The sequence below is a fragment of the Eimeria acervulina genome, genomic scaffold (genome assembly GCF_000499425.1).
Source record: "Eimeria acervulina Houghton genomic scaffold, Eah_scaff367, whole genome shotgun sequence".
Taxonomy (NCBI): domain Eukaryota; phylum Apicomplexa; class Conoidasida; order Eucoccidiorida; family Eimeriidae; genus Eimeria; species Eimeria acervulina.
This window is the reverse complement of record NW_013549855.1, coordinates 8635-32288: the sequence shown is the minus strand read 5'-3', so window position 1 is coordinate 32288 and position 23654 is coordinate 8635. Positions and strand designations below refer to the sequence as shown.

At 49.6% G+C, this 23654-nt stretch overlaps 5 protein-coding genes across 5 annotated transcripts; 3 read left to right on the top strand and 2 right to left on the bottom strand.

The window, feature by feature from the left end:
* Positions 1–9: 9 nt before the first annotated feature.
* EAH_00035200 (hypothetical protein, conserved) lies at positions 10–2379 on the bottom strand (the record flags this gene model as incomplete). Its single annotated transcript, XM_013395769.1, has 1 exon — positions 10–2379. One exon carries the CDS (start codon positions 2377–2379, stop codon positions 10–12), a length of 2370 nt encoding a protein of 789 aa, XP_013251223.1.
* Positions 2380–4557: 2178 nt separating this feature from the next.
* On the top strand, positions 4558–7515 carry EAH_00035190 (hypothetical protein; the record flags this gene model as incomplete). The annotated part of the gene is made up of 1 exon (XM_013395768.1): positions 4558–7515. One exon carries the CDS (start codon positions 4558–4560, stop codon positions 7513–7515), a length of 2958 nt encoding a protein of 985 aa, XP_013251222.1.
* Positions 7516–12883: 5368 nt separating this feature from the next.
* Positions 12884–14377, top strand: EAH_00035180 (hypothetical protein, conserved; the record flags this gene model as incomplete). Its single annotated transcript, XM_013395767.1, has 1 exon — positions 12884–14377. The coding sequence occupies one exon, from the start codon at positions 12884–12886 to the stop codon at positions 14375–14377; it is 1494 nt and encodes a 497-aa protein (XP_013251221.1).
* A 2781-nt stretch (positions 14378–17158) lies between these two features.
* On the top strand, positions 17159–18814 carry EAH_00035170 (hypothetical protein, conserved; the record flags this gene model as incomplete). Its single annotated transcript, XM_013395766.1, has 1 exon — positions 17159–18814. The coding sequence occupies one exon, from the start codon at positions 17159–17161 to the stop codon at positions 18812–18814; it is 1656 nt and encodes a 551-aa protein (XP_013251220.1).
* A 733-nt stretch (positions 18815–19547) lies between these two features.
* Positions 19548–23618, bottom strand: EAH_00035160 (phosphoserine aminotransferase, putative; the record flags this gene model as incomplete). The annotated part of the gene is made up of 8 exons (XM_013395765.1): positions 19548–19577; positions 20174–20525; positions 21248–21269; positions 21338–21403; positions 21887–22049; positions 22718–22841; positions 23105–23289; positions 23556–23618. 8 exons carry the CDS (start codon positions 23616–23618, stop codon positions 19548–19550), a joined length of 1005 nt encoding a protein of 334 aa, XP_013251219.1.
* Positions 23619–23654: the final 36 nt, after the last annotated feature.

Here is a 23654-nt window from a genome sequence, read left to right as displayed (position 1 = left end):
CGCTGGTGGCTATCTGGGGTGCATTGTTTCGCCCGGATGTTGCTCGGGTGCCCCACTGAAGAGTCTTGCAAGCTGCTCAAATCCTGCATCAATCGCTTCCTGACTTGGCTCGTCGGGCTCTTCATTGGGCCAGACGCCCGCAACGGGTCTGTAGGGGGCTGCTTCGCCTAGCCCCCATAACCTGAAATCGAGTGGCGTGCCGTAGATGTCTACAGGAATCCCCGGCGGTTTTGTTTCTGAAGATGAATGAGATTCCACCGACCTTAAGGTGGAGGCGGGAAGACGCTGAGAGGCAGATGCGCCCGAAGACGCCGACGCAAATTGCGCTGCCCCTTGAAGAGCGCTTCCGTATGTCCCTCTGGTCTGCGACAGCGGGGCTTTTGCGGCCCCGAAACTGGAAGTAGAAGGGCCAGGAGCTGTATGGGGCCGCTCGTGGGGTAGCAAAGGACCCCCAAAACGGGGCCCTGATGCTCCTGGCGAGCTCTTAGAACCAGCAGGCGACGAGGCGGATACTGGTGGCCAGGTATGCGGGTCTACAGGCAATTTGCCATAGGTTACTAATGAAGGCCAAAATGCACCAGATGAAACGGCAGGTGCAACCCGCTGAGTGCCAGCGTTTGCCGTCGACAAAGCGAAGGCTTCAGGGGAGAAAGCGGAAGCAGCAGAAGCAGCTGCCCTGAAGGAGCCTTGCGAAGCCCTCGGGATTTCTTCAGGAGAAAGGTGGGAGTTGGACGATTTCCCAACAGAAGTGACGCCAGAAGCCATGGAGACCCATGTGGCTTCCAGAGGGTTAGTGCTGACATAAGGGAGACCAGCCCGTCGGAGAGCAGCGGAAACTGTAGCAATTTGAGAACGGCCTGCAGCGGCAGGTGCAGATACCTGTGAAAGCGCACTAGACACACCAAGGAGAGGCTCCTCCATATGGCAGCTGGGTCTTCTAAAAGTCTCCTGACCTCCCTCAGCAGCAGCAGCAACAGCAGCAGTGGACGTGCTGGGAGGCAATGAAACGGGAGTGGCCCCCGCCGTGCCATTCCCTCTCCTTGCGTCTTGGGAAGAAACCTTCGATCGCCTCGGAGACAGAGAAGCAAGTCTTTCCCCTCCAGGTGACGCATGATCTCCTGGGATGAGAAGCCCGCCGACGGTGGATGCCGCGGCTGACTCCTGTGCTTTGATAACGTTCAGGTCAGTGGACTTCCAGGGTTCGTCTCCCTGTGCCAGCGGAGTGTCCTGCAAAGCTTTTACGCGTTCGCGATGGCTTTGGTTATTTGGTCGGGTTAGCCTAAGGATAGCTTCACGAACAATAAGGCCATAATGAATGTTTTCTGTGTGCAACTCCCGCAGCCAACCGCTTAGGAGCGGATCGCCAAGAACTTGCGCCCTGCGTCTGCTCACCGTCACTTCCATAGACTTGACAACTGCAACAACGCGAGCATCTGCAGCAGTTGCACTACCTTCAGCAGCAACAGCACAGCCGTGAGCAGTTGCAGCAGCAGCCCTGGCGTTATCATGCGCCTTCGTTGGGTCTTTCACACACACACTCAGCCAGAATAATCCGGTGTTAAGTTGCTCCAAGGCCATCTCTTGCAGCTGCAGCAGCTGTTTGATCATCAGCAGCCTCTGCCTCTCCCCGAGAGCGGCTGTAACTGGTTTGACTTCTTTGAGCCTGCCGAGGAATACGTGGAGACATTTGATATGCCGATACCGTGACGTGGAAATGCCCATGGTTCCTATGCTATTGCGGAGTGTCCATATTTGACTGTAAAGTCTGCGTACTTCTCTATTCACGTGATACCTCTCATTTTCGTCCAACAAGGCGAACATTGCAGAAAGCTCCACCAACGCCAGACGCAAAAACACTGATATGCACTGGGCTCCCATATTGGGTTTCAGCTGCCGCACCACAGGCTCGCTGATATCCACTAATCGATTCAGTTCAACAGCATGAAGGAAAACCCGTTCCAAGAGTTCCTGTTTAACCAGGCTTTCTTCCTCTTCCTCCTCCCCTGCAGCAGCAGCTGCACCAGCAGCTGCGGCTGAAGCAGGGGGCTCCTCTTCCGGAGCGCTGCAAGGCTCTCGCGGTTCTTTATTCGTCTTCCCGTGTGCATCTGCCAGAAACCTCAATGCTTCCGTGTTCTTGCTGGCGTTCGCCATATACTTGGCGCAGCGGAGTACTAAGTAAGCTGATGCAACAGCAGAGATTGCTGCGAGCACCGCCACACTGGCGCTAAGCCCCCCAAAGCCCGCATTTCGCCTCTGTGGGAGCCTTTTCATAGTAACAGGTAAGACAGCCTCTTTATGGGAAACTTCCAAGAAACTGCCGCGGCCACCCAGCAGCAACGTCTGGCGAGCGCCCGGTTCTGCTGCTGCTGCGATCTGCATGGCTCCCCGTAAGCTACACACAAAAAACAGAGACGGGAGATATTTAAAAAATTCAGGGAAGAACCGGGCAGAGAAGGGCCAGTAACAAAGGAAAGCAACCGCTGTGGAAGAGGGGTCCCCTCTGCGTCACCTCCCTTTAAATGTCTATCGCATAGCCTCTGGGAAACGAGCTCCTCTGCGTTTTCATTGCCATTGAAAAAAGAAACTCAATTTTTTCCTAAACTGCATCTGAAAACAGCGAAAAACCTTGTGTTCAGCACAGGAACCGGAATATGGGACAAACGCCCTACTGGTGCCGCTAGCCCGCCTCCGGATCTCTGTTGTAGGGCCTGCAGAAGCGACGAAAGAATGCACTGCAGGAATCCTTCCGAGATATTTTAACAAATATCTAAGTAAACATGTTTTAATCCCCTGCGCACGGGATTCTCATTCCGAGCATTCGGCTGGACCTCGGTGGCGAGGCTCAGGGTGGGTTCCGCCTTGCAGATGCGGGGCCACTGGTACGGCCCCTTCTGCTTCTGCTCCTTTTGTAGTGAAACTGTCTTTGTCTTGGTCATTATAGATCGTATTCGTTCTGAAAACAGCATTTAAAGTGGCGTATTCCCACGGGAAGTCTTCGTGTGGGGGGGAGCACGAACTCTGTGCAGCTACGCACTTTGCGGGGGCTTCGAGGGAAGCGCAAGAAACCGCCTTGAGCCCAGAGCAGTAGCTGCCCTTCAAGCAATACGCAATGTTATGCCTGAAAAGGCGCACCAGCGTAACCAAGCATTAAAGAGGCAAAGAAGACAGCAGACGGATCCACGAGCAGCCCTCTGCACAGCCAGAAGGGATCATGCTACATGCTGCTCGTGCTGCTCCTGCTTGACTTGCTGCTCCTCCTAAAGCTTCAATCGGTGGTCTTGAAGCTACTGTTCTACTGTTCATCCAGAGGCTGGCCTTGCTGGCGCCTCTGCTTCACTGACTGGTCCTGCTGTTCTTGCTGCAGTGGATGCGCCAGTTGCTTTGTTGTGCTGCTGCTGCAGGCGCTACTCGAGTTGCTGCCTGCTGCATGAGGGCAGCGCTGCTCCTGATGAACGTGCATGATAATGCTGTCTGTTTCTTCAGCTGCAGCTGGAGCTAGCATGGCTCGGCGACGTATCAAATGGGAGGGGCAGCCCCGAGCTTGCGCATCTGCTCTTCCGCAAAAAGTTCAGAAGCAGGCAAAAGGGAAGAAAGCAGGGGCAGCGAGGAGAGAGGGAAATGAAACATTGTATAGCTGAGCAAAATGATGCACACGGTGACGAAAATGAAGACAGAGGAAGGCGGGTTAAGCATGCCAACAGGCATGCTTCAGCAGATATCGAGACAGATGGGGGTATGGCTGAGGAAGTCCCTGCAGCGCGCTGCCCCAGCCAAACGCAATCAACTAACGCAGTACACATTACTAAGTCTAAACAGGAGTAAGATAGGAGAGTTAAAGAAGTCTTGCTGTATCAATATGAGCAAGCCTTGCTGCCGGCTCTGGCCTTTGTACTCGCCTAGGAATGTGCGGGGGCCAGCGGGCCCTGCAATACCGCGTGTTTCCTGGGAAATAGTTCTCTCCCCGTGTTTATAAATACATTAAATGACTTGATTTAAATCAAACAAGACAATTTCAGTGCAACAACTGCAGCAGCAACCGAAGGAGCAGTAGCAGCTCCACTACGCTTACGGGGCGGAAGACACCCTGTGGGCCTGGCCGCCGAGATCCAGTGGACGCGTTGCTTGCTCGAAAAGTCCGTTTGCCGGAAATAACAACAATTATTTTTGGTTATAACATTATTTAAGTGAGGTAATAAGATCCAGGCGATACTTCTTTTGTCTCCTCTGTTTGTCTTTTATAACGATCCCCAAGGTGCTCGCTAGAGTAGCAGCGCCCGTAAGCCATTTCTATATATTGGCGTTAAACTCTTGAACGAACAGTTATTCAGTGTCTTTACGTGCACTATAGAACTGAAAAATGTTCGTTCGTCACAGGCACTTTAGGGAATCTCGTTTTTTATAGGCGACCCAATACGGGCCAATATACGCCGGGAACGCCTTCATTACTGCAGTTTTCTTTCCTTTGATCCTTCCTTGCCCCCCTGGCTGCTCATTTCTTCAATTTTCTGTTCAAACCTCCAGCCACTGTATCTCTTTGTTTCAAGCTGGCGGGGTGCCATGCATGCTGAAACAGCAGCAGAACCTGGCGATTGCCCACCACCGCTGCTCCTGCTGGGCTGGGACGACAGTGCTTGGGAGACCTCGCCTGAAGAGGTTGCATTGCCTGTTACTTCGCGAAGCCTCAGACAGAAAAGGAGTGACGTCTCTGGATGGTTCAGCATCAATGTGGCGAGCCTCGCAGTGATTGCTGTTGTTGCAGCAGCGTACTTTGTGCTCCGCTGCGCTGTTTATTTGGTGAACTCCAGCAAAAGCAGAGCGGCACTGAGATTTCTTGCAGGAGCAGAAGGCACGTCGAATGCAGACCCGGGAGGGCCTTGTAGCGATTCGGAGGAGGGACCCCACCCTGCGGCTGCAGCTGCTGCTGCTGCTGCTGATCAGGAACAGCAGGGGGAGCCACAGGCAGCAGCTAGTATTGATCAGAAATTGTCGGATCGGCTTGTCGAAAATCTCGAGGGACTTACGTCTCTTTTTACGTCCAACACATCGCTGATGAAGAAGGTGGAAAATAGTGCGAGAGCTAGGTTACTTATCAATTTGTTACGTTTGCTCTTGGCGGAGTTTTCCGCTTTGTTATCCCTGTTGCAGGGGGAAGAGAGGGGCGCCGTAGAAGAACACCTTGTTGTGATATTTGGCAGAATTGGACCACTCCGCGCCAGCTTGAATAACGATGAGCTTCCCCGCCAATCTCGGAGGCGTATATCCTGTCTCCACACCGCTGTTGATACACTAACTGCAGTACAACCCAGTCCAGAGGTCCTCGAGGACATGGATCGGCCCTTGAAGGTCATGTCTCTGTTGGAGTTGCAGGAGGAGCTCTGTCGACAACTCGCTTTAGGGTTCGGGTGGCTGAAGGAGAGTATGCAATTACACAAAGATGCTGTTGCCGCAGCTGCTGAAGCCGCTAGAGCTGCTGAAGCCGCTGCAGCTGCTGAAGCCACTGCAGCTGCTGAAGCCGCTGAAGCCGCTGCAGCTGCTGAAGCTGCCGCAGCTGCTGAAGCCGTTGCAGCTGCTGAAGCCGCTGCAGCTGTTGAAGCCGCTGCAGCTGCTGAAGCCGCTGAAGCTGCTGCAGCTGCTGAAGCCGCTGCAGCTGCTGAAACCGCTGCAGCTGCTGAGGCCGCTGCAGCAGCTGAAGCCGCTGCAGCTGCTGCAGCAGCTGAAGCCACTGCAGCTGCTGAGGCTGCCGCAGCTGCTGAGGCCGCTGAGGCCGCTGCAGCTGCTGAGGCCGCTGCAGCCGCTAGCGTTTCTGAGGCACTTAGAGCTATCGAAAAAACCGCGAACAAACGCAGGGAACAGATTTTTACGGATATGTGCATCAGTGGCTGGCTAAGGAATATGATTAAGAGCGACCGCCAGGGGGCCTTTGACGCTCCATTTTATAGTAGGCTGTCCCGATGTCGCCTCAAGAGCCACAGCGAATTATTAGCAGCCCTGCGGGGCACTCCTCTGGGGTTGAGAGCGAGTGCCGCAGAGAGTACAGAGGCTACTCCCCCAGACGATGTCCAGGTACAGCAGCCAACCGTCTCCTCCTCTGTCGGGAATTCCGACGAAGACAAGGTGTCTCCTTCGGAGGACCCAAGCCATGCTCCGCTCCCTCCAGGGGTGCTAAGGGTTCCTTGCCAAGACTCAAGAGCGAGTGACAGCGCTACGGGATCCGTACCCGTCTCCGCGTCCAACAGCGAGACTATTGATACTGCTTGTGCTACGGCTCCTAAGAGGAAGCAAGGGCCTTTGCAGCCCCCGTCTGGCCCCAGCTCAGTGTCTCCCACTGCTGCTTCAACTGCACCTCCACAGCGCTTGCCGACCGCTGCGGCAGGAAGTACACGCTCCTCTTCAGTGTCCGATGACACTGGAGCAGAAGCTGCACCGCAACCCAGGTGGATGCTCAAGGCCAGCGGTACCACGTCTGGTGGGAGATCATCCAGCCCTTTACCGTCTACTGACACCTTACCAAGACCTCCGCCTAGTTCCGTCGAAGAGGGTGCTTCTGCCGCTACTGCTGTTGCGCCTCATGCCTCGGCGCCAGTTCCTCCTGTTCAAGAGCCTTCCACCGCTTCTGCTGCTCTGCCGTCTTCAACGAGACCGCCTAAAGCCTCCCCCCCCTCTGCAGTCTCATATGCCTCGCCTGCAGCATTCGCCTTGCCACCCAATGTCGCTGAGAGCTCTTCTGGCTCATCATGGCTTCGGGATCCTTCTCCCTCATCCGACCAGGGGCATACAGATTTATACTCTTTCCCCTCCCCTTTCGGGGCCGCGGGAGCCTGGCCGTTGCAGACCAAATGGGCAGATGAAGGCTTTCCTCCATCTGCAGGCAAGGAAGGACGTGTAGGGGAGGCCATTTTGCAATGGTTGTCGCTTCTTCTGGGAGGGGCACCGGGCTCGCGGCCTTCGCCCCCTTCTTCCCTTCAACCGGAGGAATTTCTTTCGCCTTCAGCAACAGCATACCCGGCGGTTCTTCTAGGCAGCTACGGAGAAGCGCTCGACCTCAGCGCATGGGGACAAAGCGAAACACAAATAGGCCACGAGACACCCGACGCAAGCCCCTCGCCAAGTGAAGAAGGCGACCAGCCAAATCAGGAAACAATAGATGACGCATTCGCGCAACTTGAAAAACTCTTTGGGGGAGCAGAGGGCGGGGTGGCGGCGCCTTTGACGGCGCCGTTGCAGACATTCGCCTCGCAGCGTGGGAGCGCCTCGCACTGGGGTCCGGAGGGATATCCTTCGCTTTCAGAAACAGCATACCCGGCGGGTCCTCTAGGCAGCTACGGAGAAGCGCTCGACCTCAGCGCATGGGGACAAAGCGAAACACAAATAGGCCACGAGTCGTTTGAGGATTTTATGCCCAACAACGGTCCTGGTCAGCCAAGTCAGGAAGCAATAGATGCAGGATTTGAAGAACTTGCAGCACGCTTTGGTGGGGCGCCGGATCAACAGCGGAACCGAGCACATTTACCCTAGACGGGGGCCGACTGTAGTAGCGACTCTCGCCGCTAATGCTGCAGAAGTGGTGCAGCAGCTAAATCCGCTACAGCCCGTACCAAGTATAGTAATCTGTCCACCCTCGAAGCCCCCATCTGAGGGGGGTTCGGCCAGTTTTCTTGTTAATCGACGTGTGAAGGAGGGCACGCATTTGCAGCAGGTTGGGGGAGTGGAAAGCATATCTTTGGGGGGCTCTCATGCATGGGTTTTGTTCGTCTCCAAACTGAAACGAAACTCTACAGGCGGGGGAGGGGAACATGGAGAAATTAACTAGGGGCACTCATCGCATGAAGAAGGTGCTCAAAAGGCAAAAAGGTAATGGGAGACTTCACCCGCTAGGAGTATGTGGCTGTTGCCTTCCAGATTCTGGATGATCGCATTGATCTTCTTTACACGAGATGGTTTGCTCCCTGTTTCCTAGGCTGAGCTTGCTATAATGACAATTGCTTGTGGTTGGTACCATGCGCATCAATTGCTCTATGTCTGCACTGCTACGGAAGACGGTAGAGCAAAATATATTAGAAAAAGAGCCATCATTCTTGAATGTTTGCGATTGCGCCGACGGAAGTATGAGCTGCTCTAGATGTTTGTGTTCTGTTAAATTACAAAAGGTAGTGTATCAAGATGTAGTGAAAAAATCATTAGTTCTGGATTAGTTCTGGTATGAGGCTCTTTTGAAGTGTTTGATGTTTAGACTACAAAGGATATTGGGTTGAAATATAGTACCTAGTATCCCCCCTGCGTGAAAAGCGGAGACCGCTGCTCTTGCATGTGTGCAAGGAGCCACTCGCTTTGGGGGAACCTACAAACACATGCTTATTTCTTTCTTTCGATGCTTCCCCCGCTGCTCCTCCCTGGGAATGGCAGGCGCTGGAAGAATTGCAGTCGCGTCGTGCTGATGCGAAGAGCTCTGAGGCTCTGTTTGTGTGTTGTTTTGATGTCAAGCTTAAGCAGCCCGGGAACAGCCAAGAAGAGGGCATTTTGCTCTTCAACACACGCCAAGTGGTGATACAGTAGACAAAAAACACTTGGTGATATCTTGTTCCAGGGAACTGCAACAAATGTCAACACTTGCGTGCTAACTTTATTCTCGTTGTTTTACCTTTTCGTCTCAGAAAATGACGTGCACACAGCAATAATTGCTATACCATTGAATCTCACCATCAATTACTGAATAGCTTGAGATCAGCAACACCGTAGCTAAGTTGCAAAGCAGCCAATTCTACGTTGTATTCGTGCCTCAACGCCTGTGCAGACCAACACCGTGTAGTCGGTGGAAACCACTTTGACGCATTTGCCTATGGGATGCAAAATGCGCCTGCATATCGACCGGCCAGCTCAGTACCATTTTGACTGGCCGTTTTCTGTAATGAAAGTTTTAGTGAACGACTCAGATATTCGCCCCAACTGGACTCCACGAAACCTTCTTCGAGGCTTTCAAAGAAAACGTCGGAGGGGCCTTAAGCAGGCACTTAATGAAGCATGGCTTAACATACCGGTACTTGAAAAGCTGCATTAATGTGGCAAAGCCAGGGAGAAGCGGGGTTTAAGGCCTTCCAACTGGGTAGCCACGCTGGTGGCTAGCTGCCTCGTAGAGGCACCGCAAAAACGTTGAGCAAGTGGAGCGATAGACGTGCATCCATAGCCGCAAACACGGGCTGTAAAGCTTCAGACAGAAGACAGTTGCACTTCTTGCGGCTTCTGCCCTGCTCGGATTCCTTTCTATCACGATGGCGTCTGTGAATTCTGTGTGAACTCAATGTAAAGCTGCTATCTTAGTGCTCAACCAATCACACTGCCGTACGTAAACTGTGGGTGCAAAGTTAAAGGGAAGCGTATCGGTGTGCTAACTGCACAGACATGCAGAAAGCAGTCACTGTTCAGCGCATTCCGCATAGGGAGCCTTTAAACAAACCGCTGGAAGAAGTGGTTAAGGAAGTTATTCAGGATCTCCACTTCCCGGAGAGATGGGCACAGTTGAGCCAAGCTGCACGACACGCACAAAGAAAAGCTGCCTGCGTGAAACCGCCGACGTTCGGCATTCGTATTTGGCCAGGGCTTAGCCGAAAGTGGAACGGAAGCTAAGTTCTTTTGCTTCAAACTTTCGCTTAATGAATAAATGGCATATGAAGGGGGGAGTAAGCACGCAAGTGAGGGGCAAGCAGAATGGGCTTTGCTCTGCTCTAAGTAATGAAGGGAAGTGAGATCGCAATACCAACCAGACGTAACGGCAACAACAAACTCACTGGAACGCTTGCTTTGTACATGATATCGGTATGTGCATTCGACGTATGCATCTCAAGGCTTTTTTTCTCTTCGGTGTTCGCCTGGATTTCAGTTGTTGTGTGCTCTGTGTTTGTAGGCAGTATCGGTAATCACGATATATATATATATATATATTTTTATGCGTACATCTCAGTGCTGTTGTCATAGTGACACTCACTGTATTGTTTTGCATTGTATATCTCCCTGCCTCTCAGTCTCGTTGCCTTCCATATTCCCTGCAGTTCCTTCAAACCTTTAGTCTCATCGCTTTAAAGCATGAGGTGTGTAGCCATTGTAGCATGTTCTATCTCAAGTGAGTGCGCGCTCTTCTCTTTGAATGCTGGGTGGCTACAGAGGGCCAGGCTAGCGTTCATCCGCAGTCTACAACGCGGCGGCATACATATAGTATTTTCTTTTCTATAATATCATGCGGAATTGCCTTGCAGCAGCGATTACTTAGAGGTTTGGTGCAGCACTAAACGGGGTAAACACTCTCCGCATTATTCACATATCTTTGAGCTGCTATGTAGAAGATGCCTGGAATGTCTGGCGGGCATATGGGAGGAGTTTTAGAAACTCTTCCCTTTTTATTATTTTGACTCTGTTGTCGCTCAAGATAGTTCTTCTCTAGACCTTCAGAGTCTTTTTCAGTGGGTGGCGCTGCATGTTTCATAGAAGAAGGCAATAGCAACGCATCTCACCCACTCCGGCAGCTCGGCTGCTTATAGAGCACATGAATTGTAATGAAGTTGCTTTGAAGCACAAATGATAAATTCTATATATTCTTTTAAACCCTCTTCTCCATGAGGGGTACCGTGATCTGCCCTCTTCAGGGGAGGAAGCCAATAGGTGGAGAAACAAATGCAGTATCGACAGTATCGACAGATTATCTTGAACAACTCAAGATAAAGAAGAAACTCCTTCAGAGCCTTCTTTACAACGATGCCCATCACATCTCTAGACAGTCGGCAAAGGCAGAGGCATCATTTATCAGTTGTTTTTTCCTGTAAAAGGAAACCGTCTTTAGACAGTTTGGTTTTACCCTATGGGTAAATTTGATACTTTGACAGTAACTAATTACTTAATTAATTAATTACTTTCGATTGAGTTGTCAATTACTTAATTACTACTTAAGTAATTAATTACTTCTAGAAGGATAGTTGCTCCAGATACTTATTTTATGCGGCTAACTAAAAAAACTAGCTATCCTGTGTCAGGTTATAACTAAACGCCTCTAAGGCAGAACTTATAGTGTTCCTTATCTCCTTATTTTTCCTTTGCATGTCTTTTTATTACTTCAAGCACAACATATCAGCTGAAGAGCTGCTTAAGCGAAGAAGCTACCCACAGTATTGTTATTTCTTCACCGTACGGAAGATGTTCTGCATCACTGATTTGCAAAAGAGGAAGACAAAGACGCATAAGTGCATGCAAATTTTAAAAGAGTATTATATGATGTTCTTGCGTTTACCCTATTTCCAAATAAGGTATGCTACTACTATTACTATGGGTATAATATATATAACATACATTTTTCTCAATAATTTTAGCATTTTTTACTAAAAATTCGATGATATATTTTAAAAGAGATATCATCGAATATATCTTTAAAAATATATAATCGAATTTTAAAAACGAGCGTAGCCCTTATTTTAACTTTAAATAAGGGCTACGCTCGTTTTTAAAGGAAAACTGCTTCTAAGCTAAACTCCATCCGGATTCGGGTCCTCAATTATAAGCAATTGTTAATTTCTTTTTCTCTTCCAATTAAATTACTTTTTTATGTAATATTTTTTAAAAATCTTTTAATATAATAGGACTTTATATGCTGTGCAGCAGGCCTCTAGGCTGCCGTACATGTTGAGTTTGCTGCTCGCATCTTCTATAAACAAGAGATGCTAACAACAACAAGAAGGGCCCTTCACTCGAGGTGAGTTGCAGCAGAGTTAAAAGATTAAACATAGGGGGCCTAAAGAACAGCTAAACCTTTGTCCATACACCTCAGCATCTTCAGAACAGCCACCAAAGGACGTGTTGCTGCTTGCTATACGATGCTACACGTATTGGTGCAGCTAATACTGCAGGATAGCCCCAAGTGTATGCAAAACCACTAGCCTTTTTTAATTGAGATAGTACTGTAGACTGTTCTTAATCAGTTAATTAGAACTCATTAGCCAGCCTGCACTCGGGTAGAGAGATACCCGTACTAGTTACACAAAAAACACTCACTGTACAGCAACCCCTCATCCAGCCTCGGCTAAGCCGCCATTGCTGCATGCGCGAGCACTGTACACAGTTGTTATATGTTTACTTCGCCCTTAGTAAGCAGCCTGCATGCAGGTAGGAGTATATGTACAAACTGCAGATAGATTAAGCTGCAGAAGGAGGGGGCGGGGGAAGTACAATGGAGAAGACAGCGGCCAAGATCGCAGCAACGAGAAGGTAATGATAGCCTCACAAAATGCTCTAAATAAGAGAAGAAGAAAATGAGAACAAAAAAAAGAAAAAACTAGACAACATCACCTCTGCTCTGTCTTGTACAGGCCTTACACAAAGCCCCGAGGCGTCTCGTACTATGCATGCAAAACCGAGACCCGAGCAGAGTATTTCAATGTCGCTGTGCCTCTTTCATATTTGTTGATTGTTCTGTTGATGTATTGTATTAATATTTAGTTTATTTTAAGGAAAAAACACAAAAAAAAGCAATTCCAGCGGTTGTTGCTCCTCTGCTGCTGCTGCTGCTGCTGCTGCGTCTTACAGCCGCCTGCTGCTCCCTGCTGCTGCCCCGGTGCAGACTTCACTCAGGCTTCGAGGGAAAACGATATTTTCTCTTATATATAATTATGTTTATTTTAGTTTATTTTTCCTTAGTCTGATCCAACCTCAGAAGGTTTCTCTCTCTTCCCTCTGCAGCGGCGCGGCGCCGCCTCTCTAGCATCGTCTATATAAAGCTGTAAGGCAAGAGCACTGCAGCAGCAGGTTTGCTGCTTTCTGCTGCAAGGGGTGCAGCTAGCTGCCCAGCTAGCTGGGCTAGCTGAGTGGCTAGCTGAGCTAGCTGTTCAGCTAGCTGCGGGACCCGAGGATGCGGGAGGCTGCGGGGGTTATCTGTACTCTTGCCCTTGTTGCGGGGGCGGCAAAAGCTAGCTGGAGCTCTCCTTATGGCGGTAATGCAGGAGGAGAGCTGCAGGCTTTTGTGGCAGCAGCATCCGAAGCAGCAGCAGCAGAAGCAGCAGCAGCAGAAGCAGCAGTATCACCACCAGCAGCAGAAGACGGAGGCTTTCTTGAATCGCTCCCCCACACACATGTTGACTTGCCTATCGATGTAGAGCCGTCTCGCTTTTCTGCTGCTGCTGCTGCTGCTGTTGACAGCGGCTTTCCTGCTGCTGCTACAGGAAAGGTTCGAGGGGTAAAGACAGCGGGTATCGGCCTTCTTGTTCTCATTGCTGCTCTTGCAGCTGGACGGAAGCGTAGACAAAGAAGTGAAGAAGGCAGTCAAGACAAAGACGAGCAGCAGCTAACGCAGCGTGACGAGCCTTCGCAAACACCTGCTGCTGCTGGTTTAGCAGGTGTTGTTGCTGCTGCTGCTGCAGCACTTGTTCTGTCGGGGTTGGTGGAAGTGCTGATTTCCTTTAGTCAGAGGCGCGCAGCTTCAGAAGGCCCCAGGGCATTGAGTGGTTTTCTTCAGGTGCTGCTGGCTGCTGCAGCTGCTGCTGCTCTCGTCTTTGCCAGCAGCAGCAGCAGCAGCAGCGGCGGCGGCAGCAGCAGCAGCAGCATAACTGCAGCAAGCCAGGGACAGAAGCTGCTGCAGCAGCGGGAGCTTAGGGTGTTCCCAGCTGTCTTGGCAGTTGTGGGTCTTCTGCTGCTTTTAAGGCGGTTTATCTCTAGGAGAGCAGCAAAGAAGCAGCAGCAGCTGCTGCAGCAGGAGGGAGATCAGGCGTTTGGCTTCGAGGAGTATGAAGTAGCAGAAGCAGGTGACTCTGCTGCAGCAGCAGCAGACCTTCTTCACCCCGTTGGAGAAGGTAGCCCAGGGAGCTCTGGAGCTGCTGCTGCAGCAGGCGACACTGCAGCAGCAGCAGAAGGTGAGGGCGCAGCAGATGCCTCAGGGGAGCCGCAGGAGCAGGGTGTGCCTGCAGAACACGAGCAGCAGCAGCAGCAGCAGGTTGAGCGCAAGGGTATGGAGGCAAAGGAGGGGGAGATTGACTGGGAGAGTGTCTCCGGTGTCTCTACACCTGAAGATGTGTTGCCTTTAAACGCCAAAGAGCAGCAATCGTATATGATACGACTGGGGAGGATATTTCGTGGGGCCCCTACAGAGACACTGGGAGACACAAGTGCAGCAGAGACAGCAGCAGAAACTGCAGCAGAAACTGCAGCAGAAAGAGCGGCAGAGACAGGGCGAGGCGCCCAAGAAAGAGGAGCAGCAGCAGACACAGCAGCATTAGCAGCAGCAGACACAGCAGCAGAAGTCTCTCCTGAGGGCTGGGGTTTGCTGCTAGGACAGCCAGACAGAGACAGCTGGCCTTTCTACAGCCCCACACCCCACCAAGGTGGAGATACACCAGAAGAGGAGACATAGCAGCAAACAACTTCTTGCAGAGACAGGGACAGCTGCAGCAGCACAGCTGCAGCAGCAACAAGTATTGCATGCAAACGCCTGCAAGCACCACCCCTTTACCCTAAACAGACGCATACACCCCACTTAAAACAAATACCGCCTAATGATGCTGCAGCTACTCCTGCTGCTGTTGCTGTAGCAACCCGCAGCAACAACCGCTGGCGTGCTGCAGGAACAGCAACAGCAGCAGCAGCAGCTGCTGCTGCAGCATTTGCTGCAGCTGCAGCTGCTGGGTGCGGCGTGTTTGTTGAGGTGTTGGCTTACATTGAGGTTGGGGGTTAGAGTTTGTTTTCCTTCGTTTGCTGATGGACGCAGAGTTGTGTGGGGAGTACTCCGCGCCTCCTTGGGGTGTATGTACACCTCAGCAAGGGAGCCGCTGGGGCCGGCGTCTGCGGTGTACATTCACCTCTGTACGTGCGGTGTACATTCACCTCTGTTTGCGAGATGTATGCTCAACTCTGTGTGTTGTGCAGTGTATGCACACATATACCTGTGGATCTGCGGTGTACATAACACCTCTCTATATCAGGTGTACATACACCTCTTTGTATGTGCAGTGTACGTACACCTCCTTGTATGAGGTGTGCATGCACCTGAGTGAGTATATGGAGTGTACATCCACGTCGGCGTTTAAGGTGTACGTACACCCGAGTGTTGTGAAGTGTACATACACCTGAGTTTGTGGGGTGTACATCCACCTCAGCGTATGAAGTGTACATACACCTGAGTTTGTGGGGTGTGCATGCACCCCAACGTATGAGATGTACGTACACTTGAGTGTATGAGGTGTACATACACCCGAGTATATGGGGTGTACATACAGCTCAGCGTTTGAGGTGTACATACACCTGAGTATATGGGGTGTACATACACCTGAGGGAGCGTTAGTTGGAGTTGCTGTTGTGTCTCTGTACGCCCGGCAGCTCTTTATAGTAATTTGTGTTTGCAGTTTTGCTGATGTTGAGCGGAGGAGGGTTTCGTTTGTTTTGCCTCCTGAGGTGTCTGTCTCTTTGTGCATTTGTTTGTGGGGTGAGTTCTGCTGCCTCTAACAAAGCGAACGGGGAGAAGCAACAAACTGCAGCAACAAGCAGCAAGCAGCAAGCCCGAGTAGAGCTGCCTATACACCCGACGCTCCTCGCGCGGGGTGTATAGGCAGCTCCCATAACGGAGTTCGTGGGGTGTATAGGGAGACAAACTTCTGAGGGTTTAAAGGAGCCCTTCCATTCTCTGTTTCTTGCGTCTTTTGCTGTCTGCAGCAGCAAATGCGCGCAGCAGCGGCAGCTACAGCAAGGGGGGTGCGAGTTGATTTCTTTTTGTGTACTTTTCAGTCTATCTGCATGCATCTGATGTTTATTGCTGCTGAGGAAGGTGTGTGTTCCTGCTTTTGCTTCACCACGAGCCAGGGGTAGTCAGCTAGCTGGCTAGCTAGCTAGCTAGCTGCTGCATTTCTCTGTCTCCTCTCTGCCTCTCCAACTGCAGTACTGCTCTTTTAAACCCCCTTTTTCTTACTCTTTGTTCGCTTGGTTGTTGATGCATTAACAGCAACAGCGGCAGCAGCTGCTGCAGCAACAGCAGCAGCTGCTGCTACAACAGCAGCAGCTGCTGCTACAACAACAGCAGGAGCAGTATGGGGCACCTGCTGATGGAGGTGCCCAGAACAGCATAGGCAGCAGCAGCAACAGCAGCAGAAGCAAGGGCAGCAGTAGCAGCAGCAGCAGAAGCAAGGGCAGCAGCCATTAGTAAACGTTTTTCTGTTGAAGTAAATAAGTAAATAAAGTAGAACGGTGTATGAAGTAAATAAGTAAATAAAGCAGAAAGGTGTATGAGTGAATATGTTAGATGCATAAACAATATTTATATGTATATATATATATATATATATATATGTTGTATATGTATAGTATACATAATATATATAATATATAATATTATGTCCCGTCCATAAGCCCTTTAATTATATTTACTCTCTGTTATATGCATTATGTATAACCTTTAAAAATAAAACTTTAATATTGATATACTTTTGCGTTCGTTGTGCAATACAACGAACAACCGACAGAAAAACGCTGCATTAAGAGCGGAAGGCGTTTATAAACAAAGAAGTAATAATAATAATATTAATAATATCAATGACAACGATAATAGTAATGATAATAAATTAATTTAATTAAATAACTAACAAACAATTCATTGAATATAACAAAGAAAACTAAAGAAAGCCCGGTGCGGCGCCTAGAAGCGCGAGCGATGCTGCTGCTGCTGCTACTGCTGCTGCTGCGTCGTCCCGCGGGGCTGGTGTTGCTACAGTTTCGGGGAGGTTGTTGCTGTAAATAAACATTAAAGTCTGTTGTTCTAATTGAAGTAGGTTTGTTTTTAATATTTTCATCTTTTTGTGCTCTCTGCAGCAGCAAACCGAGGCGCGTCCGTGCGGCGCTCAGCTCGAACAGCAGCAACAGCAGCAGCAGCAGCAGCTGCTGCTGCTGCTGCTACTGGGCGTTTCCTTCTTTTTTCTCTTCTTAGCTTCTGTTGCTTCTTCTGCTTTTTATCATTGCAGTTAGAGTCAATTCTCCTGTAGGAGCTGCAACAAGCAGCAGAACGCCTCCTTTTCTCCAGGTGTACGTACACCAGATCGCTCGGTAGGCAGACGTGACATCGAAGCTGAGAGGGAAGAATCCAACAACTTTATTATTTGCTTTCTCTCGACCTGCAGCAGCAGCAGCAGCAACAACACCAGGAGCCACAATGGCTATTCGTTTCCTCTGCATCCGCTGCCTGATGGCGGCGGTGTTGCTGCTGTTTCTCACCGTCTCGCATGAGTTGGGCACTGTGCCTGCTGCTGCAGGATCAGCAGCAGCAGCAGCAGCAGCAGCAGAAGACGACATGTACGAGGTGGGTGTTGCCTTGGCAGAGCCGCCAGCAGCACCAGAAGCAGCAGCATTGGGATCCCGACCCGCAGCAGCAGCAGCAGCAGCAGCAGAAGCAGCAGCAGCAGCTGCTGCTGCTGCTCCAGCAATGGATGAACCGCTTTCAGTGGAGTTAGAGAGACAGGGAGGCGGCTCTGCTGCTGCTGATGCATTTCCTCAGAGTTTAATATTTAGCTTGTTTCCTGAGGCCTCTCCTAAATCGGGTTGGCGGCGACGCGGTGTACGTACAGCTCTGTTGGGTGCTGTGGGGTTTTCGCTGGCTTTTATAATTTATCTGATGCAGCGGGGGAACGATCAGCAGCAACAGCATGAGCAGCAGCAAGGGGAGGAGGGGGCCGAAGCACCTCCTGCAGAGGGAGGCGAAGGTGCTGCTGCTGCTGCTGATAAGAACAAAGTCAAAGGCCTAGGAAAGACAGGTGTTGGTGCTCTGATATCTCTTGTTTTGCTGCTATCTGGCGTTGGGGAGATATTTGTTGATAGTGTCTCTAGATGGAAGCAGCAGCAGCAGCAGCAGATGGATTTGCTGCTGAACCCGGGATTCTTCTCTCGGGGCAGGAGGCGTGCAGCAGCAGGGCTTGCTGCTGCTCTTGTTTCAGGTTTGCTGCTGCTGGTTGGTCTCTTGGTAGGTTTACCTGCTGTGCTGCAGCAAGTATTAAAGGCTGCGTTTATTAGCAGCAGCGTTTTGTCTATTGTGGGGTTCTTGCTAATGGCCAGAGAGATATACAATGCGTGGAAACTATCAAAGAAGCTGCTGCAGCTGCCTATACAGCCGGGGCAGCAGCAGCAGCAAACAGCAGAATTGGATCCGGATTTGCTGGTCCAGCTGCTGCAGCATTTCGCTCCACCCGGAAGTGAGGCTGCTGCTGCTGTTGCTGCTGCAGATAAAGATATGCTGCAGCAGGCGATTCAGCTAGTCTCAGCAGCAGCAAGCCTCAGTGAACAGCAGCAGCAGCAAATGGCTGAAGCAATCGCAGAGCAGATATTTGATGCAGAGCAGAGCAGCAGCAGCCCCCTCATCACACCTCAGTCTATAGATATGCTTGCGCAGAAGCTGGTACAGGACCAGCAGGAGCAGCAGCAGGAGCAGCAGCAGCAGCAGCAGCAGCAGCAGGGAGAGGAAGATGATGAAGACGAACAGAACGAACCCACACCAGAACAGCAAATAGGAGCAGCTGTTGCTGCGACAACCGCAAACACAATGAAGCAGCTAGCAAAAGACTTGCAGGACAACCCTGAGCTGCTGCTGCTGGCATTGTCAGTGCAGGGGGCGATGGAGGGACAGCTGCGGCAGCTCAAACGCGGGTCTTCAGACTCGCCGTTCTTACAAGATATTGTTTCTGCTGCTGAGCATACACCTCCAGCGAGAGGGCAGCGCAATGACTACCAAACCGTAGCAGCAACACAAGAAGAAGCGGCAGCAGCAGCTGCTGCTGCAGCAGAAATGGCAGCAGTAGCAGCGGGAAAGCCGCTCTGATGCAACCCATACACTTACCCTGCCCAGCAGCAGCAGCTGCAACAGCAGCTGCTGCTGCTGCAGGAGCAGCAAAGCTGAGAAAGACGCAGGCCAGGTGAAGGAAGCTGCTGCAGCAAAATCCCACATAACTAGTGGGTGCTGCGGGTGCGGGTGCCGCAGACACATGGAACAGCAGCAGCAGCAACAGCAGCAGCAACAGCAGCAGCAACAGAAGGAAGCAGCAGCAGCAGAAGGAAGCAGAAAGAGCAGCTGCTGCGCAGAGGAGACGATTTTTCTCTTTAGGGTGCCGTTAAGGAGAAGCAGCTACAGCTCTCCACTTCGTTTCTTCATCTTTCCTGGCAGCAGCAGCAGCAGCAGCAGCAGCTGCAGCAACAACAACGGCAGCGGTAGCAGCAGCAGCATGAACAGCAGCTGCTGCAGCAAGAGTTGGTTGAGGAACATCTGCCTTTTCAGGTGTACGGACTTGTGCACCCCATTTCGGGTGTACGTACACCCCGACAGCTGCTCAGGTGTATGTGTACACTGCAGCAAGTATTGAGGTGTATGTACACCGCAGCCCGATGCCAGGTTTGCCGACAAACAGACGCATTTTAGAGGGAGTTTTTGTTCTTCGTTTTAGGGTTATAGGGTGGCGTTGCATGAATTCATGCAGTTAGGGTTGGTAAGCAGCAGCAGCAGCTGCTGCTGCTGCAGCTGCTGCTGCTGCTGCAGCTGCGGTGTACATACACCTCAATCAATTGACGTCGTATTCTTCTTGGAACTCCTGAACACCAACCCAAAACCCTCAACCCTAAATCATTATAAACCCTCTTACATTCATGTTGGCGCGTCTGCCGCAATATATCTGCTCGCCTCTTTGGGCAAAGCCTGTCTAGGGTTTAGGGTTTAGGGTTTAGGGTTTAGGGTTTTACCTGCATGAAGTGCAGCAAATGCTCCACATGCTCCATAGTCACCCCACAGTACAAAGAGGCTCGCAAGCCGCCGAGAGAGCGATGCCCGTTCTGTACAGAAACGCAAATTAGGGTTTAGGGTTTAGGGTTTAGGGGGAGGAGTCTAGTTAGGGTTTTAGGCTTAGCGTTTAGCGTAGATAGGAAGGATGCTTACAGTTTAAGGTCTAGGGTTTAGGATTTAGGGTTTAGGGTTTATCTTTGCTGTACTGGGCAGACAATGTTGTTAAGGTTAAGGGTTTAGGGCTTATTGTTGTTTTCTATGTGAATCGCGCCACTTCCCTGTGTTCTATGGTTTAGGGTTTAGGGTTTAGCGTTTAGGGTTTAGGGTTTAGGGTTTAGGGCTTAGGGTCTGGGGATTAGGGTTTAGGGTTTAGGGTTTAGGGTTTAGGGTTTAGGGTTTAGGGTTTACAAGGCATATCATATTATTTTTTTCTGCTTTTTCCAAGAAGATGTCTGTGAGTTGTTTGTCTTTGTCTTTTGCTTCTTGTAAGGCCTCCTTTATTTTTTGTTGTTGATGAGCGGCGACTTCATTGTGCTGGTGTTTTGCTTTGGATTCTTTTCGTGTTTCTTCGTCATTCCTTTTGCTGCTGCTGCTGCTGCTGCTGCTGCTGCTGCTGCTGCTGCTGGTGCATGCGCATGCATCATCATATTCTTGTTGAATTTCATGCAAATGTTTGGTGATAAGAAAGCGTACAGAGACCCTCGAGCGGAACGTTTCTTCGACGGGTGCATTATAGAAACCATTACTATTATCGCACTGCCTATACACCGCAAGGCTCTTAGTGCAGCACTGCGTATCCCAGTAGTTTAAATCGCCCTCTCTTCTTAAGTGCTGCATCACTTTACCAGCAACAAATATATTAAATGCGGGTGGAGTATTTAAGCAGCTCGACGCCGCCAAAGTCTTCGAGTAGTTCAACACCGAAGGGCATGCAAGCCAAGGGCTCTCCTCTGCAAGCATGCATCAAGCGTATATAAATGCACATTAATCCTTTGCTACCTATCCATCTGCTTATCTGGCTAGCTAGCTAGCTAGCTAGCTAGTTGACTGGATAGGTAGATGGGTACCTGGATAGCTTTATAGCTAGCTGGCTAGTTGGGTTCCTAGCTGGCTAATTGGCTAGCTAGATGACTAGCTGAAGAGCTGGCTAGCTAGCTGAATAGATGGCTAGCTAGCTGAAGAGTTGGCTAGCTAGCTGGCTAGTTGGCTAGCTAGCTAGCCTAGCTAGCTAGCCACCAACTACCGAAACAGATGGATGCTCAGCAGGCTGGCTGACTCAACTTCTATAGCTAGCTGTCTAGCTAGCTAGCTACCTGCTTAGTCAGCTAGCCACTGAACTAGCCAACTGCTCAGCTATCTAGCTATCTAGCTAGCCAGGTAGCTAGCTTACTAGCTGGCTAGCTATCTAGCTAGCTAGCTAACTAGCTGCTAGCCAACTTGCTGCTGGAGGGGTGCGTGGTTGCTGCCTCAGTTGAACGCTACCTGTGTGTACACCCCGACGCGCCTAAACCCTAAACCCTAAACCCTAAACCCTAAACCCTAAACCCTAAACCCTAAACCCTAAGCCCTCACTCAATATGCTTCGATTCACAACCACTATGGTGACGCCGGCTATGCCGATGTTTTTCTGCGCTCCAGCTGAGCAGACACCCCACACAACAGAAGACCCCTCTGCTGCTGCTGCTGCTGCTGCTGCTGCTGTTAATGAATGCAAAGGCGGTTACCTCAATGCCGTTCACCAGCAGAAGCATCAACGATAGCAGCAGCATCAACAGCAGCAGCACACTCGCGAGCAGCACAGCAAAACATTATATTATATTATGATGTCCATTGCACTTAAGCAATATATTGTCATATTATATCGGATATATATATAATATATATATAATATACATATATATATATACATATATATATTATATATATATACATATATATATATATATATGCATATGCATACTTACTTAATAGACTAGTATTATCCATACACAAATAAACAAACAAATAAACAAACAAATAAACAAATAAATATAAATACATATATATATATATATTTATATATATTCACATATATATATATATATTATATATTATATATATTATATATATAGTAAGGCAAACCATAGGCGAGGTCTACAAGTCCCCAGTCGATGGGTTTTGTTGCGATGTTCGACGCGCAGTCAACGACAACCGCAGTTTTAGGCGACAGTTCAGCGAAAGAAGGCGCATAGGGATATTCGACGCCGTGAATTGTCTCGTTGTCGCAGTAGTGAATGTACGCTGCCTGCATAAACAAAACTTTAAAATATTATTGGTGTTGTTCTGTATATATATATATATTTATATATTTATATATTTATATATTTATGTATGTATATATATATATACATAGAAAAACAAATAAAACATGACAAATAATATATTTGTTATATATATATATATATATAACAAATATATTGTTTATATATATATATATACATATAACAAATATATTGTTTGTCATGTTTTCTTTGTTTTTCTGCTCGTTAGTTTGTTATTTCCATTTAACTCTTCTTTGTTGTACTCAGCTTGCTGCGCTTATTTTGCTGTCAATGCACTTTTATATACAGATAACAAAACAGTTTAGGGTTTAGGGTTTAGGGTTTAGGGTTTCAGCGTTGCTCCCAACCGCCGTTCAGCTGTGACTCCAAACACACACCCTAAACCCTAAACCCCAAACCCTAAACCCTAAACCCTAAACCCAAACCCCTAACCCCTAAAGCCTAAACCCAAACCCCTAACCTTTAAACCCTAACCCCAAACCCTGGCCCCTAACCCCTAACCACACCGCCTAAACCCTAACCTCTAACGCCACCCGCTAAACTCTAAACCCTAACCCCTAAACCCTAAACCCCAAACCCTAAACCCTAAACCCTAAACCCTAAACCCTAAACCCTAAACCCTCAGCGTTACTTTTTTGCTGATATCCCAGAGTTCAACGGGTTCGATTTTGCAGAAATTGTTTGAAGAGGAGTCGGTCACTGCTTTCATCTGTCCAAACATTTGGCCTTCTTTCATAGCGTACTTACTCCAGTACCTGCTCGCAAACCCTAAACCCTAAACCCTAAACCCTAAACCCTAAACTCTAAACCATAAACCCTAAACCCTAAACCCTAAACCCTAAAGCCTGCGGTCTAGAGTCAAAACCTTGAATCCTATCTCCTCAGCCCTAAAATCCTAAAACGGAAACCCTAAACCCTAAACCCTAAACCCTAAACCCTAGATCGTCGGCATGCGCTAGAACCGGAAGTGGAGGAGGGTATAGGATTTAGGGTTTAGGGTTTAGGGTTTAGGGTTTACCCTGTGATAGCGTAGTCTGCATTTGGGGTTTCTGGGGTTAATAAGTTGAGAGCCTCTGCAGCAAACTGCGCTGTTGCTCCTCCAGACATAAACAGCAAAGCATGCGAAGGCGGAACCTCCAAAAGACGAGTCGCTTCTTCGCTTGCTTCAGCCAACACCTTCTTGAAGTGAGACCCCCGGTGGCTCTGCAGCAGCAGCAGCAGCAGCAGTAGTAGTAGTAGTAGTAGGAGTAGTAGTAGCAGCAGCAGTGATAATAATAATAATAATAATAATAATAATAATAATAATAATAGCAGAATCAGCAGGAGCAGAAGCAGAAGTAATAAAAATTGCAACAGCAGCAGTAACAGTAGCAGAAGTAGTAGTAGCAGCAGTAGTAGTAGCAGTAGCAGCAGCAGCAGCAGCAGCAGCAGCAGCAGTTGCAGCAGCAGCAGCAGCAGCAGCAGCACACCATTTCAAGGACGCTGATTCCCCAGTTATTGATATCGACGAGTTCGCGCTGCACATCCTCCATTACGTTCAGTGGTAACTGGCAGGGACCTGCAGCAGC